Source organism: Pteropus alecto, unplaced genomic scaffold, assembly GCF_000325575.1.
Source record: "Pteropus alecto unplaced genomic scaffold, ASM32557v1 scaffold3, whole genome shotgun sequence".
NCBI lineage: Eukaryota > Metazoa > Chordata > Mammalia > Chiroptera > Pteropodidae > Pteropus > Pteropus alecto.
In genome coordinates this window covers 18,341,813-18,363,970 of record NW_006442484.1, presented here as the reverse complement: position 1 = coordinate 18,363,970, position 22,158 = coordinate 18,341,813, and the positions used below count along the sequence as shown (strand labels likewise).

Here is a 22,158-nt window from a genome sequence, read left to right as displayed (position 1 = left end):
TTATTTGCATGCTAAAATATTTTGCTGAATGGGAGATAAAGTAATGAAATTCTAACAATTATGCTGGGAAATACATATAACTTAGAGTCCACGTTAACCTGTGTTGCAGCCCATGACCATTGGAACATTCTACATATTCAATCTTCATGTGTCTGTCCAGGCTATAAAAGTTTAAGAACTGTTGATTGTGTTCACCTGCTTCAATAACATGGTAGTACCCTTGATTGTACCCTAAGTACTGAGTCTAGGTTAACAATAAATTCCTACATCCCTAGGTAGTTTCTAGGAGATGTTTCTGTTCTTAGAGAAGAATGCAGTACGCACACATCTTAACCATCTTAACATTGTAAAGATATCTTGTCATTTGAATCATTGATTCTTGATTTCCTCTTAGAATGTAATGTAGCTAGATAACAGCTATAAATATCAGCTATTGGCAGTTTGGTCTAAATTATATTCAGTGTAAATGAGTTCAGTTTTTTATCTACTCCTATACCTGAATAAGAAAGGGAGCTTATATGGAGAGAAGACCATAATTTCATAAATTTAATAAAAGTCATCTACTATAAAATACATATAATTTTAAATTAAAAAAAAAAAAACAACTTCCACTTCCGATATTAGAATTATATTAGTTTTGATCATGTATTTTAAATCCCAGCTCCAACCGAATTTACTTGTGAAGATAATGTGAATCCATGTGGAGATGATGCATATTGTAATCAAATTAAAACATCTGTTTTCTGTCGCTGTAAGCCTGGATTTCAGAGAAACATGAAAAACAGACAGTGTGAAGGTATAGTACATTTCCTCAACAGCTTGTTCTTAAATCTTAGGTTATAAAAGACTTCCAAAGCTGCTAAATTGTGAGCTGACGGGGGATTGATTTTCATAAAAATGTTATGTGTCTACGGGATACTAGTTTACTTATGAGAATGAAAGTCCCTGGGGTAAAGAGCCTGTTTGTTTTGAGGCTGAGCTAACCATCACTGAAGCTACAGAGCCTTGTCTGTAGCTGATTCAGATCTCTAGGAATTTCAGTAGTATTGTTACAATTCTGTTTTGAAATGCAAATAACAAAATTACTGGTTCAGGAACCACTGGAGAATTAGAGGCACTTCATGAAAACTTGTTTATATGACCATTTCTCTTGAGTTGTGGCATTTGCAATGCTGCAATAGGCTATTCACTTTTAGAGAATTGTGATTTTATCCTAACACCATGTCTTAAACAGTGCTTTGTATTACCAAGATGTGTCTTTTAAAATTCAAAGATAGGATCTAAATAAATCTCTGTCAACTTACTCGAGATCATTTGAAAATTGAGCATGTGGTATCGCCAAAATCTCATAGTAAGTTATATGTAAATACAGTTTAAATCAGGGCTTTAACTATAGAGATGCAAAATACAGACCTATCTGTACCTTCTGCAAGTTACTCCATTAAAACTGATATTATCATGATTAGAGCCAAACTTAAATCATCTAAGTCTGGCTTATCCAGGATAAATTCAAGTCCTAAAATGCTTTTACCTACCAGCTTTCTTTTCTACTGTTTCTTTATATTATTCTTGGTTTAAAGAAAAAATGATTTTGTATCATGTGACTCAAAATGAAATTATTAAAATGAATTAATTATACTCAGCCAAAAGAGAATTGTATCCATGTTATATTTATGCATATTTTGAATTATATACTTGTTTATATTATTCATGACATTTTATTTTTCCATTAACATGGGACACAAAACTGGTGACCTGTTTTCTACATTTTAATAAGAAAGCAAATTATTTCTGGAGACTAGGATATTTCTTATTTCCTAGACTCTAACTATTAATTGCATGGAAACACACACAAACTACACACACACACTGTACACAGAAAACATCTCTTCAAAATTTTAATTTCAAAAAACATTAACTTGTTCATGTATTTTTGTGACTTGTAGGCTCTGTTTCTTGTATATACTTACTAAATTTCAATATCCTATTTGGAAAATTTTCAAGGAGCTGAGATTTTATCAAATTATGCAGATTGTTGCTTATTTTGATTTCATGTCAAAGGGAAACTGATAACAAATAATTTCTTGTTTAAAATTATAGGTTCCAAACAAATAAAAAATATTTGTTGTAATACTTTTTGGTGGTTAAATGCTGATACTATGTATTTTACTTGATTTCTGACATAGTACTCATTGAAATAAGTAAATACATTTTTCTTTATCTTTACTCTACATTTCAACCCCAGAAATGAATTGTCATGAGAGTGCTTATGTTCTCCATGGACAAAGTATCATAGTAGAGACAGCAGAATTGGAAAGCTTGAGTGTAAACCTTGGTACTGCCATTTACAAGTGTCACTGAGAAAGTCTTTATCTCTACCATGAGCCTTTGGAATCCTGTTGAGTGTTAAACAAAAGATAATTAATATTAATTATTTATCTTTAAGCTCTCTAATTCAAGGGAAGAATTTATCTCAGATTATCACATAAGTCGGGAAACTATCTGCGATGAAAGAGGCAGAGGAATTACCATAATAGAAAGTAAAAGAAGAGAAAATAGCTAATTCACCACAACTACCTGCCCTGCTCAAGCCATTAAAATTAGAGGCATGTGCCAATACCCAGATTATTACCTGTGATATATTTATTTATTACTTATGATTTATATATATGTTTATATATAGGCATCCATTTTTTTGTTTAATTCACATAGTGCTTCTTGTTACATAATAACTTCATGTATATGAATCCAGAGATGTACTAGAGATTATCCACATCTTAATTCTCTGCCAGGTATTTGCAAAATTCTGGCAATAAAGATTAATAAATCATAATGTATGCCCTCAAGTGACTGACAGTCAAGTAGAAGGTATGAATGTATAACCGCCTATCTGAAATATAGTGTGAACTATGCTAGAAGAGAAAAATAGCAGAACAGCAATGTAGAAGCTATGGGATGAATGGTCACTACCATACATTTATAGAGACTGAAGAAGAGTTCACATCAGGTGGATTTTGAGAGATGAGTAGAAATTCTTTGTGTAAAGGTAAGCAAGGACATTATGGACGAAGGAACAGTATACAACATGTGCAAAGGTATAGAGTTAGGTAATCAGAAACAGACTTAAAAGGAAGCCTCAAGACTTGTTTATTTGAGTGAACGCTAATACTAGGGAAATTTGAAATGGATATTTTAATATGTTAAGTGGACTAACAAGCAATGTACAAACAACTGATAAATTATTATAGTGAAACCATTATAAAAATATTTCACAAGTCCCAGACAAAGATTTGAAAGGACAAATGCAACCGCAATAAAAGAAAACAGAAATAAGAAGTTGCAATAAGAAAAAAGAAATTTGTCATTTTTGAAATGTAGAAGGAATAGAAGTACTAATTGAGGGTTATGATGATGCTATTTTGAGCTCTTCTTTTCAGACCTTAATGAATGTTTGGTCTTCGGCACATGTTCCCACCAGTGTATAAATATGGAAGGATCATATAAATGTGTATGTGACCAGAATTTTCAAGAAAAAAATAACACCTGCATAGCAAAAGGTAAATCATAACCATTATTTCAAATGCTAGTATCATTTTGCTATAAACATATTATGGAAGAAAAAAAAAGGTTCAATTTGTATTTTAGCCATAGCTTCATGCCTCGTAATATAAAATTAGTTTTTAATGCTAATTAACTTGGTCAGTTGGTTTGTTATTATTCTTAATTAAATCTAATCTGGGATGGTTTATAGTCGTGACTGTCAAATACATGATTACTGTTAAAATCATTTTGTCAGGAAGAGGTAAAAGCTTAAAAGCTAATATGATAGAATATGAAATATTTTTCCTTATGGCTTATTCTGTGTATTTGAGAAATTATTACACCATGGGATAAAAATAACAGGTTAAAGGTTAGCATTATAAAGAGAATAAAATTTTGAGTAAGAATTTTAAAGGTTTTAAAATAAAATCATGCTTTCAAATTCATACCACCTCTACTCATTTTTTAAAAATTAAATGACAGATATGGATTTTGGAATTTTTTAAATATGGATTTTAATGTTCACATGTTTATACTAAATAATATTGTAATTTAAATGTTAGCTATAGGGTATGATTGAAAAATGTTAATAAGATAGTTATTATGAGAGGAAGGCAGTATGATCAGTGGATCAAGAATGCGCTATGAAGTTAGATGTACTTGGATTTGAATTTCAACATTACACTTTTCTGAGTGTGTGGCCTGAGAAAGTTATTTAACTCTCTGAGTCTCAGTTCTACATCTCTAAAACGGGAATACTAATACCTACTTTCCATGATTGCTGTAAGAAGAGGAGATAAATTGTGAAAGGCTTAACACAGTGCCTGCTACAGAGTAAATATTCACTGAGAACTATTAAACCTGTGCAACTAAACTATACCTCGTGTATTACTATTTTTGTAAATATAGCGATACTACATGCATTTCAATCTTTCCTTATGGTTGGTTGTATTAATATCGTAATTGATACTTTCAAGATTTACTTTAGGATTTTATTTCAGTATGCCCAGTATGGTTGTATTATTTGATGTCAAAACTTCAGGCCAGAGAGTTCCACTTAGCAAGACTCTAGATAATATTGAAACGATGGCACTTGAATGTAATAAATACTGACATCTTTGTATAAAAAAAAAAAAAGGACATTTAAGATATGCATGAATATCGGAAAAAGAAGATTCTTCATATCTTAATTTTCATTTCTTAGCCTAAAGTAATGATCACTTAGGTGCATAAACTAAATGTTCAGAAATGTTTGAAGCTTAGTGGGTAAAGAATATAGCATCTGAATAATGAGAAAGCATTAGAACATAATGTACTGTGACTTACTAAATAGAAATCCCTCTTCACAAATACTGAAATCCCTCTACTACAAATACTGATTTTCTAGACATAAGGTAAGTTTTTCTCTAGGAAAACCTACATTAATAACTAAAAAATTGTTTAATCATATGTAAAAAATGCCATGAAGATTAAAACTCAATATAAAGTTGGTTGATTTTTATTGAGCAAGAAACTGTGTTAAGAATTCAAGATAATTTAACAATATAATCATTGCTTTTATATTAGTTGAAATTTACTTTATTTTTGTATTTTATTATAATAATCTCCAGGCTCTGAAGATCAAGTTCTCTACATTGCTAATGACACTGATATCCTGGGTTTTATATATCCATTCAACTACAGTGGCGATCATCAACAAATTTCTCATATTGAACATAATTCAAGAATAACAGGGATGGACGTATATTATCAAAGAGATATGATTATTTGGAGTACTCAGTTTAATCCAGGAGGCATTTTCTACAAAAGGGTCCAAGGCAGAGAAAAAAGGCAAGCAAACAGTGGCTTGATTGTAAGTAAATAACATTGATTATTTGAAGGCTCATACCATTCCACCTTCTTGTTTTATTTTAATCTATTACAATATCTGATCACAGGACATAATAATATAGTCAGTGATTTCTTCCAATATTCTTCCTATATAAAAACAAAAATTTCTCTATTCATTTATTCTCATAACTGCATATAATTTATTTTAATTACATGCTGTTATCTTTTATTTTAATGCATTTGACTTAGTTATATAAGAATGGTAATGAATGACGCTAAACATTTCTAGAACATTTAATGGTGTTTAACAATATATTATGAACATGAGAGTTTTATTATCATAAGTTGATATTAACACCAATCATTTTGTTTTTATGTTAAAAAATAAACTGTCAAAAATAAATAGAGAAAGTTGATTTATTTTTAACAATATGAGAAATACACTTCTCTCATAGGGCAAGAGATCAACTTCATGGTATACCATTTCTTCTGACTGCTAACAACTATATCTCAGGGACCATCTAAAACAGAGCAATATTGTTTGCTGGTATATGATAGACATGATTATTAAAATTACTCCTTTTGAGAAAAATAAACTAGAACATTTGTTTAGATTTGTGATTGTAGACTATTGTTTTTTTGTTTGTTTGTTTTAGGGCATGTCAATTTATTGTGTATTTTATATTTCGAAGTAACCTGGAAGAAAAATGACAGATAAATACTTATTTTTATGTGTCTTGGCCATTCCCATACAACCGAAAAGTAAAGTGTTATCACAGTAGGATGTATTTGAAACTTTGTATTTAAAAAGAATCAGAGGTATATATCTGGAAGCCTTCACTACCTTTCTGTAGTGAGATCTACCATAAAGATGAATACCATTTGATTAAAATCTGGAATACATTTTTATCAGTGGTAAATAGCAAGAAGCTGGTTTTAAAAGAAACAATATTAGCTTTCGAATTCAGGTGAGATTAAATTAACTCTGAGTAAAAATTCACATATTCAGAGTTGTTTTTTCAGTTCCTCCTCCCCTATACGCAATGTTATATAATAGATTAAGTTCTATTGAGAACATTCTTGGACAGAACCAAGAAATTTATTAGATCACTTGGCCCTTGATCATTCACATATAATCTCTTTCTTCATTATCAGACCAAAGGCAGACTAAGAGTCTTGGCTAGCTTTAGTTTTCTTTATCTCTAAAACAAAAGCTTGCTTTGTAAAAACATTGCTATTATGTTACCATTTGATCTGTTAATTAAGTGATAAAGAATATATACCATGGAGTTACACTGCCTTGGTCTAAGTCTTGTTTCTTTCTGTTACTTACTTACTTCTTAGCTTGTCTGTACCCTCTATTTCATAAAGCTTTAATGAAGAATTTATATTATATCTATAATAGAGTTAACAGTTCTTGGCACATAATAAGTTCTATCTAGATGCTTACTATTAACAAGATGATGATGGATGATGATGATGATGATGATGATACTGATGATGACATAATGTTTCGACATTAATATTTAGCAAGACATTCTCTGTGATGTATATTATCACATTAGAATAACTTCTAATGTGATAATATATAACTTACTCTTGTCTAAATTTTATAATTGACAAAATAGTTATATGTACAATTGTTTTAATATAAATTTTCAGTGAAAATGATTTGATAATTATTTTCTTTTTGTCCTTGAGGAGTTTGATAATATACAGTCAGTGTCCCCTAGTGAACAGAGTTTATTGTAGGTCAGAGGCCAAATTTTTTTTAATGTTTGGTAACTAAGTTTTTATTTTTATACACACAAAATATAAAGGTATATATTTTATTTGTATATTATATTTATTTATGAGTATATATTTATAAATTTTAATCTTTAATTTTATTAATATGGTATAGAATTTTTTGTAACCAATGACAAAGATATGAATTAGCCTTAGCCTTATTCTAATAAGATATGAAACTTCATTTATTTTTTTAATGCTGGTGATTATTTGTGTTCTATTATCTAGTCTTTATGTTTGTTTTTTCTCTCTTACCCATGATTAACAATATTCACTAAGAAAAAAAGTGGATAACGGTAGAATACATTTTCTAGGAGGCCATTATAGCTAACAAAATGTCATAATTATAAGGTTGGAACCTCTGAGCTATCAGTTTTAGCACCACGTTCTAAGCCATTAAGCATTCCATAGAAATTTCAATCTATATATTATTTTCTTAAAAATATATATGGCTACACTGATGAGGGCAATTGTTTAACTTTGCTTCCTAGATCTTTTTGTGATCCTGATATCTCAGTATTATAACTATGGAATAAAATCAAACTTATCATCTTATCTTAATGAACAATGTGCATTCTAGAGTAATCTAGAGCAATCGAATGACTTACCAATGGCCATGCAGCTATAATATTACTAAATTTAGACATTAACTTGAGAGACCTATTAGATCTCTAAGTCTTGGCTTACATATCTGAAAAATAGCTATCGTATTGAATAAACAATTTATAAAATCCCTCCCAGAAGGTAAATATGTGTGATTTTCAAAAGATGTGTGATATAGTTTATGTCTATTTAGTTATTACTTGGAAATTTTGTTTATTTTTCTGAAATCCATCTCGTGTATAAAGAATTGATTTTTTACCCTTATGAATTACTGTCATATATCACATTTGCTCTTTTATGGTCATCAGTTAGTCATCTATTAGTTTAATGAATATGCAATCTATTTCATCTAAGTTTTGACATGAATATTAAATGTTACCAACCTGAGAATTCCCCACCCCTTGGTAAATGAAACTCAAGAATTTTTCTTAAGCTGAATACAGAACAATGATTTCTTTCTCCAAATCAATAGGTGAAAGAACGAAAAACACAAATCAAACTATGCATACTTTAGTTAGAATCCCATTATCAGTGCACCGAATGGAAGGAGTTAGCCATGTGATAGCCAAATGTCTTAAAAGCACATTCACAAATACTGAAATAGTGAAATAGTCCCAACTCAGCAAAGAGAAGGAAATATACTGTAGCAGAAGTCAGAAAAAGATTACTCAGACAACTACATGTACACTGAAGTCCATTCCAAAGAAAGGTAATTTTTGATATGATGATTTTTTTTTAAAGTAATGAAGGAAATACTTTTCCATAATCTGTGAAAATGGTTAAAATACTAATTATGATTACAAATTTAAATTTCAATGCAGACAATATTATTTATAGATAGAAAGGCTTATGATTTTATAACTTCCTTAGCTATACAAAATTGACGTTTTTTTTCTTTAAGAAAATTAAATAATTTAAAACTTAAAAGATGACTGATTTAATCTATATATAAAGCATACTGAGATTTACAATTTTAAATTTTAGTAGTCAGAACAGATTATGATAGCATTATGCAATAATTGTACATACTTTCTGGCAATTTATCATTTCTAGTATGAAATGTTTTACAGCAAAATACATGATGGAATGCACTGTAATGTAGGTCAATGCTTGTAAATGCAAATGATTAAAAATACAGATTAGATTTTTACTAATTAAAGAACTAAAGAACTAAATATTCCTGAGCAAAACAAATGGTTCATCTGATCTACCTGATTTTGATAAGTGAATATGAGATACTGTTTTGGCATATTCTCTATTATGCAAAAGAGAATGTTCATAATAAACATGCTTATGACTTTATTCATTAATAATCATATCTTCAAAAAGTTAATTAGGCTGTTTTTTTTTTCTGAAAAGCTTTTAACAAAATATCCAATTATGTTATCTTTAATAGGTTTCAATTTTTAATTGAAGTCCTAGCTAAAACCTCACATCCAATAAATAGGTCTGTGTACATCTCACACATACACACACACACACACACACACACACACACACACACATGCATACACACTTGAGTGTTTAGGTATGCATATATACCCACACTTAAGTATATGTGTATGTACACAAGTTTTAGCAAAAACTTCAGTCTTAATTCAGAACATTTGGGTATTGGTAGAATTAATGTTTTCTTTTTTATTATGTTTTTATTTTTTCTTCACTATTATCCATTTATCAAAACCATCATAATTCTAAATTGAAACTGTTTATACTTATTTAACAACCATCTTTTTAAACCATCTGAGTTCGTTCAAACCAGTCAGCAAATATAATCATTTATTATGATTATTTTGGAAAAGTAAAGAGATCTCCCTTATAGGTAACTAATTGTTTTTCTCTTGCTGCTTTTAAAATTCCCTCTGTCTTTAGCCTTTGGCATTTTAATTGTGATGTGTCTTGGTGTGGGCCTCTTTGGGTTCATCTTATTTGAGACTCTCTACACTTCCTGGGCTTATATGTCTATTTCCTTCATCAGATTAAGAAAGTTTTCCATCATTATTTCTTCAAATAGGTTCTCAATTCCTTGCTCTCTCTTCTCCTTCTGATACCCCTATGATGTGAACATTGGTATGCTTGATGTTGTACTAGAGATCCCATAAACTATCCTCATTTCTTTGGATTATTCTTTCTTGTTGCTGTTCTGAGTGGGTCTTTTCTGCTAACTTATCTTCTAAATCACTGATTTGATCCTCTGCTTCATCTAATCTACTGTTGATTCCTTCTAATGTATTCTTTATTTCAGTTACTGTAGTCTTTATTTATGACTGATATTTTTTGTTTTCTATCTTTATTTTAATGTTTTATACCTCTTTATTAAAGTTCTCACTGAGTTCATCTAATCTTCCCCTTTCATCAAACAACCTTATAACCAGTGTTTTGAACTCTGCATCTAGTAGATTGTTTACAGCCAAAAGTTGTGAGGACTTCTCTTCCCAACACTGGAACCCCTGGTTGGGGAGCCTGGTATGCAGCTAGGAATCCTCACTCCTCAGGAGGGACTTCCTAAGCTGAGATATTCTCCCTGATTTTTAACCACCACACACAGATATGGCAAACAGCCCTTTCTGCGTCTATGCCCTTCCTACCAATCTCAAGTTGGCTTCTTCTGTACGTCTTTAGTTGTAGGTCTTCTGTTCAACTAGACTTCAGGCAATTCTCAATGATAGTTTTTTTACAGTTTAGTTGTAGTTTTGATGTAGTCATGAGAAGAGGCAAACGCAGTGTTCACATACTCTGCTATCTTAACTGAAAATGAAAGTGATACATTTTTAATGTTAAAGTTAGAATCTACTTTAAGTTTTATTTATTTATTTGTTTGTTTGTCTATTTATTTATTTATTATTTATTTATTTATTTATTTATGTTTTAACCTAGATTTAGTCATCAACGTCCCATTTCACAACCTCTGCTTTCAGATAACTCCACATTATATCTCAATTATTATGCTTGTTTAAACTTAAATGTCAGGGGCCCCTTGATTCTTTAATTCTAGGTCATTCACATAGAAGGATGATATCAAAATCATGCTCTTAAATACCAATAAATTTTTCACTTACTAACTAATGTATGGAAATTCATAATTAACATTAGGTATATCCTTAAGGTTATATAAAATGCAGACTTACATAGAATGAATAATATTTTAAAATGTTTTATAATTTAGTAATTAGAAAGAAAAGGTCTTTATTTATACACAACATAATTTATAGAGACACTTGAACTACATCTTAAACTCAGTTTCTGTTTCTGGTTTCAAATTTAGTATGCTTTGTAGTCCTCCATGATATTTTTTGTTTACCTGATAGTGTTAATAAAGGTTTTGAAATCTAGTTTTGCTTCTTATAAAAGAAGGGTGATAAATCATTAGAAATGAGTTTAAAGAACACTGAGCATGCTAAAAAATGATGAAGTCACATAAGAAATATTGACTCTGAACCCAAAGACAAATTTGATATTTTTTTGGAAATTGTTTGAGAATTACATACTTTTATTTTTTTCTCCTAGCAGGAGTGTTTTCCAAGTTGGCATTGTCCTAAATTAGGTAAATATAGCTTTAAAGTTGCCCACATAGAAATAATCTCTTCAAAATTGTAGATAGAAGCTAGTTGTTTCATTTCTGAAGTGGTTTTGGACTTCATACACATTCTGTAGCTAAATATAACATTTTAAAATTATTTTTTTGATGTCTCCATTGCTATAGGAACTTCTTGGTAGAAATAATAAATATCTAGATATTTTATAATATGATTAAATCTTAAAATTTAGTAATGTTCAGAATTTGTGTAGTCATTATTTTACTTTTATTTCCTGATTTAAGAGAATTTACTATAATTTATATTTTGTAGACCAAAATGTAAATAGCTTTTTATTTAGTTTAACAAATACCACACACACACACACACACACACACACACACACACACACATTTTTTAGAGCGGCTTTATATCTTCGTTTTAATATCATTGCGTTAGGAGATAATTAACTTTAGTAAAATGAACTAAATTTTCTAAAATGAAATAAATTTTATTTATTTTACAAATAAAATATGTGACCACCTCAGTCTATCCTTATATTAACTATATTTTCTGAAATTTTATTGCTAACTGTAGGAATTTTGTGAAAAGGAAGATAATATTTCCATGGCTCAAATGCCTGAACTGCTCTTTTACAGATTTTCCTCTTTCCTTGGTTTAAAAAAAAAATGTCTCCAGTGACATATCTTTAGTTTACTGAAGATAGAATTATGACAGATACTCTACAGTCCAACAGCTGTAAAAGATCAGCAGATTAAATTTTAACCTCTAATTTTTTATAATCAAGCTGCCAATTTTTCCATAAGATTTAAGTGTTTCATTAATTTGACTAATATATCTCTATGAAAAAAGAATGCTTCAGGACTCAAAACTTTGTGTATTCAGAGAGCTTATTAGAAAGAAATCATTTGTCTGGAGAAAGCAGGCAAAACGTCTTCTACTTTGTTGAACAATATGAGCAATGCCTTTTGTTGTCAGGGTAACCACATACCTCTGCAGTCTCTTAAACATAAATGTTTCATTAGTAACTATAGTTCATTGTCCTATGTGTCTAGTGAGATAGCCAAAGGGGCAAATGAGAGTGTCTCTCTCTCTCTCTTTCTCTCTCTCTCTCTTTTTAATTTGATATGCTTGTATTGTTTTTGGCCTCTTTGGAGGCAAATTACTTAGATTTTCTGTTTCTCTTTTTCCATGTCAGACTCCATTCACTAACAGAACCTCAGTTTACTTTTGCTGTGTTTTTGCGCTTTCTGCATTTACATGATTTATGCTGAACTTCTCTGTAGATTGTCTATACATTATGTCAAGATCCATCAGGAATTTCTGCCTTCTACTCTCCAGCCGATATTAATATAAGAATCCCTTTTATATCACTTATGCTATTCAAATCTTTGTCCAACTGTGAGCAATAAAGAGGGATTATTTCATTCCTATGAACCTCTTTATACAGGTTGATTTCCTGATTTGGCCATAGGCTCCTTGACAATAGGACCATTTGTTGCTGTCTTCTTGATGTTCTTCTTCAATTCTGCTCTCTTTAGTGTTGAAAATCATCAAGCATTTAGTATTTTATGAGTCATTGAAGATGAACACTGGGTAACATCTTTTCCCTGCTGCTTTTACTCTATGAGAATCATCTTGTCAATGGTGATTTATGATTTGAGTTGAATTTATTAGGTGTGACCTTCCTTTACTCCATATTCTAACTACTTTACTTGATACTGGAATGACTTTAGAAATTCCTTGCTCAAAGAACCACAGAATAAATGTATGGATTTAAATGACTTTGTAACTTATTAGTATCTCTTGTGCTTAGCACTGAAAAGTAACATTTTTCTTTCTCTAAGCAGTATTCTTTACTCTAGTAATGTGACCTCAAATTCATTTATTCTTTTATAATTCATCATTAGTAGAATCTTCATCAGCCTGCTTATCTGAATAAGTATCACTAGCTAAAACTTCCGATTGTTCTATGAACATTAGGAATTTGAATTCTTAATTGTCAGCAGTCCAGCTTTAGTTGTACAGAATGGAAAAGATAGTCAGCCTTTTGTTGAGCATGAGTGAAATAAAATGAAAATCCTAAATTTAAAAAAGTGGAATTTTTCATGAAATATGTCCTACCTATTTTAACAAGGATATCATTATGATAGAAAACCATGTGTATATTTACATCTGATAAAGAGAAAATAGATATTTTTCTATGCTCATGCTAAACAAGAACTGTCTTTTTTTTTTTGCATGCTAAACGTTTGCTCTACTAGTGTTAGAAAATTATAAATATGCTCCAACAGGCTCTAAACAGCTTATAATGGTTATTTTTTTCCCTGTTGTCTCTCACGTTTATAAATTTATGACTTACACTGGCATGCCAATGCATTTGTTGATATATTTATTTTTAAATGCCTCCAAAATGGAAAAAAAAGTAGAGTTATTTAAATGATACTGGACCATGTAAAAATAATTCTGTGGTTTGATTGAGAGAAATCTTTATAGTCTATCTATGAATATTATTTATATGGAATTTCTAGATCATATTGTATTGCAGAATGCTTTTTAATTTAACTTTAGTTAACCATGAAATATTATTGGGTAGATAGATAACATTTATTATTAGCATTCAGAAATGGAGTGTTGTAAAATTTCATAATTTCAGTTTTTAAACCAATAAGTGAAAAGATTGATAATAAAGGTCATTAGAAATTTTTTGGTTTCTGTGATTAATTCAAACCATATTTTTTTTTTTCCTCTAGATCCCAGTAATCTCACAGCAGATAGTGACTTGAAATTCCTGTTTCTTGGAATCTCATGTTCTTTTGAGATGTTTAGTTTCTTCTTTTAATCCAAGTCCACTTCTTAATAAAACACGTCCACTAGTAAACCAAATGAGAAGTTATCATGTGTTAAAAACCCATATTTTCACCGATTGCCAGTCTTAACAATGTTTTTACATATTGACTGCATGTCTGGTTATAATCACCTTCAAATAATTGTTTTCATTCTTAATATAATGCCCCTGTGAATCTTTTCTTACTTTTAGTTATGCACAATAAACCTGACCATGTTAAATTAATTATTATACTATTTCCTACTCAAAGTGATCAAGTTAATTGAAGGGCATAGAGCATACATTATTCTATTTGCTGTCTATTTCCAATGAACTCTCATACCTTTGTTTCACAATAATTCAGTAATACAATATTAAGTAGAAAATCAAAGTTAGCAGGTTTAATATAAATGACAGAGATTCTAACTTTCCTCCAAAGATGATTAAATGCAGTATTCTTCTAAACATTTCTATTTAATCAAATAATATATGATGAGGATGCAAAGCAAATGGAACCTCCTTAAATTGCTGAAAAGAGTATATACTGGTACAAACTCTTTGAAAAAAAATTCTAGCAGTATCTATTCAAGCTGAACACATGTATATCTTAAGACTTAACAATTCTATTTTTTGCTAAATACTTAACAGAAATGAGTGTTTGTGTTCACCAAAAGACATGTACAAGAATATTCATGACTTTAGTTATAATGGCCTAAAACTATAAACAAGCCAAATGGACATCATTAGTAAAATGGTAAACAAATTATGGTATATTCTAAAAATAAAATACTACTCATTAGTAAAAAGTATTAATAACTGGCAAGCACAATAATATGGATGAATTTCACAGATATGATGTTGGGTTAAAAAAGTCAAGAATAAAAGAGTATCATTCCATTTACATGTACTTGTTCAAACTAATCTATGCTGTTCATATCAGATTTATGATTATTCTCAGAGGAAAACTAACAGAGATGTCACAGGTGAACTTTATATAATTCTGGAAATATTCTATCAAAGTGCTGTTTAAAAAGAGCCAATGATATTGGTAAAACTCCAGTGAGTTGTACACTTAAGATTTGTGAAATTATACAGCTATAAATATCAAGAATAGATGTCAGGTATTTTTTAAATCTATGTAACAATTAATACCTGATCATGCTAATATGATTTCTACACACCAATGTATAGATACAAAAAACTCAACCAATTTGCTTTTGAAAATACTATGGTTTGTTGTTTTGTTTTGTTTTGTTTTGTCTTAGTGTCCTGAATTTAAAAGGCCCAGGGACATTGCAGTCGATTGGGTTGCAGGAAACATCTATTGGACTGATCATTCCAGAATGCACTGGTTCAGTTACTATACCACACATTGGACCAATCTGAGGTACTCTATCAACGTAGGGCAGCTGAATGGCCCCAACTGCACCAGACTCTTAACAAATATGGCTGGAGAACCCTATGCTATTGCAGTAAACCCTAAACGAGGGTAGGTTAATGATTTGGTTATTTATTTTCTTTTATATGAATATCCATTTAGAGATTGTTCCACCTGTGCTCTGAAGTTTTGTTTCTGTAATGAGTGTCTAACACACAATAGTGTCAGAAGACTTTGAAAATCCCTCTCGTTTTCCTATACAAAAGCATGTCCATGTTCTTTTTAACCCATTTCCCATTTAGAAAAAAAAGTGCAGCTCACTGCCAGTGTTAATTTAATTTTACATAAACACACCCTGAGGCTGAAGCAAATCTGACTGGTTTGCAATGTGAAAATAAACTAAAAATACTGTTCTTGGAGTTATTTCTAAACAGAACTTGTCTCTAATCCTAATGTAACAGAAATATATACATAAATCGAATTCATCAAATGAATCTTTGGCAACTGTTCGAGAATGATATTAATATTACGTGTACACATGTTACGGATGGATTTGATATTTTCAGTGATCGAGAATTACTATATTTTATAAATGGAAATACCACTACTAAAAACAGAATGCTATAAATAAAATGATATCATTTGTTTCCAAAAATTATCAGTATACTAGAATGATGCGAAAATAATAATAAAAGCGAGAATTTTGTGGCAAACTTTGAATGTAAGTTTGGGATTGTAATGCATGATTTATCTCGGGTTAAATGCTGCAGCCTCAAGTGCTGCAGGTGAGTATTCTTGGGGCAAACGGGAAATGGGTTAAACCAAATGTTGAGGCAAATAGATGTTTCCCTGAAAGGTTGCTACATTATACATTTAGTGTGTGTGTGTGTGTGTGTGTGTGTGTGTGTGTGTGTGTGTGTGTGTGTGTTCTATGCATGCAGAATAATAAAACTGCTGTGATAAACACATAGGACACATAAACACTGTGGTGACTCTGATGTTAAAATTTTGCAACATTAGACATAATATTAAATATTAAGTATAGAGTATTAGTGCTTTTAGCTATTATGTAGATATATCTATGATCAAATTTAAACAATTTAACACAACCATTTATTTTTCTTGAATTTTTTATCTCTTTACTCTTTTACCTTTTTCATTTATAAGCAATGACCAAAAAAGGACGTAGGGAAATGTTAAATAAAACTCCTAGTCACCCACAAAGTGGATCATTGAATCCTGAGCTAAAAGAAGCAACTGTTATTTATTTACGGGAATTATGCAGTATGGTGTTTTCCAAATAGAGAATGATTTCTGCCTGAGAAAATAGTTACTTTATCAAAATAAGAAAGAATATATTGATGTGGTGTCCATAATAAAATAAAATGAGTATTCTATAATATAATTAGTATTATGTCCCAACAAGAAGATACTTTCAAGTGTTAGAAATACTTTTCTTTCTAAAATGTTAATAAAATTTTTGAAATAAAATGTTGTGCATCCTATTATTAAACGGTGACTCTCAAATTTTATTGCACAGGTAAGATTGTTTAAAATGTTGATTCCTGGGTACCTCTATTAGAGGTTCCCATTCTGTAGGTTTAGAATTTGGTCCAGGAATTTCCTTTTTCGTGGACTCTGGGGTGATTCTGATATATGGTCTGAAGAGACTGTGTTTTGGAGCAGAGCTGGGTTATAACAACACCATCTTCAGGCTAATCAACTTGCATATCTCTTCAGGATGATGTATTGGACTGTTGTTGGGGACCACTCTCACATAGAAGAAGCAGCCATGGATGGTACTCTGAGAAGGATTTTAGTACAAAAGAATTTACGGAGACCCACAGGTACTGTATTTTCCTGACAGAGTCTAAAATGTGCAGCAGTATGCTATAAACATTAGTGTTACAATTCTTTCTAGTTTCATTGACAATATAATCATTTTTACAAGCAGATAAAATAATTTATAGTATTACTTTATGAAAGTCAATAACATTTCATGTCGTATTTTTCCAACTTGAAAATCAGGTCTTTATTATATTGCCAGTAATATTATAGGCATATTATTTGAAAATTGCCTAAGTTTTAAGGCCATTATTAGGATTTCACATGCATGAAATTTTGACAGTTTATAGCAATGTATTAGGGTATTTTTACAGATATATGTTAATAATTTTGAGATAGATGGTAATATTATTAGAGGATGAGAAACTAAATGGACAAAAAGCTGAGAAACAAATAATTTTTGTAAAATACAGGTTCAGTGATTTCTCATCTTTTTATTCTCAGCTCTTTTCAATCTGGCTTTAATTTCCCTACCAGCCGTGCCATCTAAACTATCATTCCAAATTCTTTGGAGTGTTAGAAGTTCAGGCTTTTTTCCTGTCTCCTATTCTTTTTCTCATTTCATTTTCATCCCAGGCTCCCATCTAGAATATTCTTCCAACTTTTGTATACATAGCTGTATCTTATCCATCTTTTAAGCTCTAATTTTAGCATTTCCTCTTTTCCTCCTCAATAAAACATTTTCGGACTCCGGGAGCCTCAGATTTTATGCCGTTCACTCCTACCTACTACATCCCTATCGAAATGATAGAACACATTTTCTAAAGCACATATTATTTAACAATTATGCTTTGTAATATCTTTTGTAGTTAAAAATTTATATTTGGCACTTATTAACTTTTAATGTGTCTTGTGAATTTTTCTCTAACGAGACTGTTTTTATTCTTTATGGGAAGGAACTGTGTTTGGAATTTAGTGTGTCTCTATTCAGTGATTTAACAAATACTAATTGAACACCCACCTGGTGCCAGAAATTTTTCCATATACTGACAAAATAAGTTCTACCCTGTGAAAAGAGTCCAACTTCCATGACACTTAGCTTTCTGTAGAGAAGAGAATATATATTATGTGTCAAATAGTTATAAGTGCTGTATAGAAAAAAACATACTAAGTGATGGGCAGTTATGGAGGAGTACTATTTCTGTAATTATTACCAGAGAAGACACATCTAAAAAGGTGATATTCGAAAAAGATAACAAACAAACAAAAAAGCGATAGCAAATCATATGAATATGTGAGGAAAAAGTTTTCCAAGCAGAGAGATCAGCAAGTTCTGAGTTAGAAATGAGCTTAGTATATGTCAAAAATAGCAAGAATTTTGTATGCCTACAAGCATATGAGAAACAAGATAATTATAGAGATGAGGTGGCAAGGTGGTCAATGCAGATCATCTAGGACATGGGACATACTGATAAGCACTAGATTTTATTCTAGCTTCAAGGGGAGACATTGGAAAGAGGAGAGTGGTAATAGCTGCCCAAAGTCTATTTTTATCATTTAAAGAACTTTGAACTTCTTTCTCTTAGCTTTTTATCTTTAACTAATTTTAGACATAGAAAAGTTGCAAAATTTAAAAAATTCTCTGATATTAACATTTTACATGAGCATAATATGTGTAACATTTTCATTTTAAAGAATGACTTGGCAGCAGTTTATAGAATTGCCTGCAGGAGGGAACTTCGAAGGAAGCTTGAGACAAGGATTCTTGTTTGTTTGTTTGTTTGTTTGTTTGTTGTTAACCCCAGGGGATCACATTAGCTGTGAGATATCAGGAATGAACTTATATCTTCAAAGTTTGATTTTTTCATTAACAAATCAAAGGGTAATAATAAATAACTTAAAATGTTGCTGTAACAAATCAAAGGATAATAATAAATAACTTAAAATATAACTTAAAATAAAACAGAGTAGGTAATATAACATGAGCTGAGATTAGAGGACTTTAAATGCCAAGATGTTTAGATGTGATTTTGTAGTCAATAATGAACCACTGTACAATTTTGATTCAAAGAGTGATGTGAATAATGTAGGTCTTCTAGCATGTTGTGGCAGAAGCACTGTGCCAAGGGAATGAATAGATACAGAGACTAAAGGACCAGTTAACAGTCTATTGTATGTTCTGAATGATAGCTGAGAATCGCATAATTATAATAATAACAGTGAGATAAAAAGGAGAGAAGGAATGAGAGAGGCAAAGCAAAGTTAGAGTCGAAAAATTTATGGAACGCATGTGAGAATAAAGAGATAGGAAATATCTCTAAGAGGAATAGTGAATAAATTAAAGTCGGTCATACAAGTGTCTTCTTGTTTTCTTTCTTCATTTATCCTTTTTTTCATTCAAAAACTATTGTTGCTCACTATATGCCAGGCATTATTTGTCATCGGAAGTATGAATCCCTACACTCATGGACATTATAGTCTAACGGGGACTGTAAAAACAAAAACAGAAATGTATGTGCATGTGTGTGTATGTACACACACATACGCGCACTTGTGCAAATAGCTCTGCTAGAGAAGAGTGGAGTGCTGCAGAAGTGTCATTCTGATTACAGTGGAGAGTAAAGGCTTTTTGAATAAAGTTGATTGTTAAGAATAATTGCTAAATAATGTGAAGGGATGGGATGGAGAATGATATTGCAATGCAAAGTAAAGAACAGGTCAGAAGGCTCTGAGGTAGGAAATGGAATTGAAGGAAAGCTGAAGAGCGTAGTAAAGAAATTGGAAAGTGGAGTGAGAAGGCTTAGAGAAACATAGGGGCCGGCCCATGCAGGGTATTAAAGACTATGGAAAGTGCCATTGACTCATGTTAGGCAGGTTACAGCATCTGGTCAGGGACATGTCAATAAGGTAATTGATGTGAGGTTCTTTACTCTATTTGTAGTGGATATACATGAGTTTTCTTCGCAGTAACTTTACTCTGAGAACTTTTGCCCCACTGACAGGAGTAGACTCTTAGAAGCCATTTGTTCACTCATTCAACTAATTTTTATTGTGTGCCCAATATATGTCAGGCATGATGCTAGGCAGTAGTAATATTGGAGTGAACACACAGTTATAATTCCTTGTTTTCCTAGTGATTACATTCTAGCGGAGAGCAGAAGACTGAGATGGGGGTGGTAAAAATATAATATTTAAAAAGTAAATGATAAAGTGGATTATGAGATGTTTAGTTCTATGGAGAAAAGAGTAAAAATAGAGCAGTAAAGAAGGTCAGGAATTGGGGCAAGTAATTTTCATTGTGACATTTTTAAATCATTAGAGTAGAATTTTTGAGAATGTACTACTTGAGTACAGGTTGTGTGATGCTGTCACTCAGCCACAGGCAAATGTTGCAGGTGTGGCTGCAACCCAAGCCGAGTCAATCAGATGGAGATAGCTCACAGATAATTGAAATTTTTAGTCCTGGAGCTCGAAGCAGAAGTAGAAATTTAGTTTGGAGAATTAGTAACAGGAAGCTGATATTTAAAATTATTGAAATTATTAAGATGGACAAGGAAGTGGAAAACAAAGAGGCTTCTTAGGTTAGAATTTTGTGAGATTCTTATATTTAAAAGTAAAAAAAAAAAAAAAAAAAAGAAAAAAAAAAAAAAAAAATGAAGACTACAAAGGTGTTTGTGCAATAGAAGCCAAGAAACAAAATTCACTGTCATCATAGTTGAGAAAGGGTTTTAAAAGGAAAATGGTATAATCTATCGGGAATAGCATAGTGCCTTACACAGAAGAACTATGGATTAGTATAAAAGAACGTAAGCCTTCCATTTATATAGGCTTGAGTTAAAATTGAGCAACCTTCATAAACTTTAGAGGATCAATTTTCTTATCTGTAAAATGTATTAATAACATTTATTTTACCTGTAATAAGTGTGCTTAAAATAATTATGTGTTGAATGAATAAAGAAATGAATACCTACAATTTTTAACACTCTAAGCCATGGTATGGTTTTAAGGCCTCTTTTAACAAATGACACACTTTTTTTTTTCTTTTATTAGATATTACCTTAAACACAAGAAGCATAATCTATCTTCTGATTCAATCAATTGTCTGTTTGTTGGCTGATTAGCTTGCTCCATTAGAGCGGGAATGTAATCTGTTTTATTCTATGCTCCATGCCCAGTACTTGGCAGTATATGGTGCCTTATGAATAAATATTGGGTTAATAATGGCAAAGTCAGATAAGAACACTTTCCAGTTTTCCCTCTAGTAGGAAGGTATATAGGATTACATGAGTTAGATTTAAATACCATATTATTTGATCTCCAGAAGCTTATTAATGTTGTCTGCAGCTTCTCCCAAATTGTGGTAATTTCTGAGAGAATAAAAAAGTACACACTGACCCTGAAACAGTCATATATTATTCAGAAAAAGGCTTTAATATAGTTTGGAGTTTAAGATTCTAAGTAGGTAGCCTATCACAAAAAGAAAATACTTTAACAATTTTTGAAATTAAATTTGATATAGTAGTAAATATCTTTAGTTTTCTGGACCCCTCATTACTTTTTAAATCAAGTATATGGTAGCGCACACTTGGTAATTATTACTACTTTACAAATCTTGGCTTTCCTTTAATACAGAATGTAAGTAATTTTTTCTCCATTTTTGAAACATTAATTTTAATTTATTGCTCTTTTGACATCTTGTCTGTTAAATAGTACATTGGTACTATGGCAATTTCTCATAAGATTTTGTTTTGTTTTGTTTTGTTTGTTTTTTGACCATAGTAGAAATAGGAGAACTAGTGAGAGGATCTTGGAAAGTTTCAGAATTCAACAAAAGTGAAATTCAAAAATCCCTAAAATGTAAAAGTAATATT

At 30.8% G+C, this 22,158-nt stretch overlaps 1 protein-coding gene across 1 annotated transcript in view; it reads left to right on the top strand.

The window, feature by feature from the left end:
- Window positions 1-22,158, top strand: part of LRP1B (LDL receptor related protein 1B) — a 1,653,662-nt gene that overhangs the window by 1,545,243 nt on the left and 86,261 nt on the right. Inside the window, exons 75-79 of the mRNA XM_006921044.1 lie at window positions 662-796; window positions 3,438-3,557; window positions 5,151-5,392; window positions 15,390-15,613; window positions 17,243-17,349. Coding sequence (XP_006921106.1) covers window positions 662-796; window positions 3,438-3,557; window positions 5,151-5,392; window positions 15,390-15,613; window positions 17,243-17,349 — 828 coding nt within the window. The remainder of the gene's footprint in view (window positions 1-661; window positions 797-3,437; window positions 3,558-5,150; window positions 5,393-15,389; window positions 15,614-17,242; window positions 17,350-22,158) is intronic.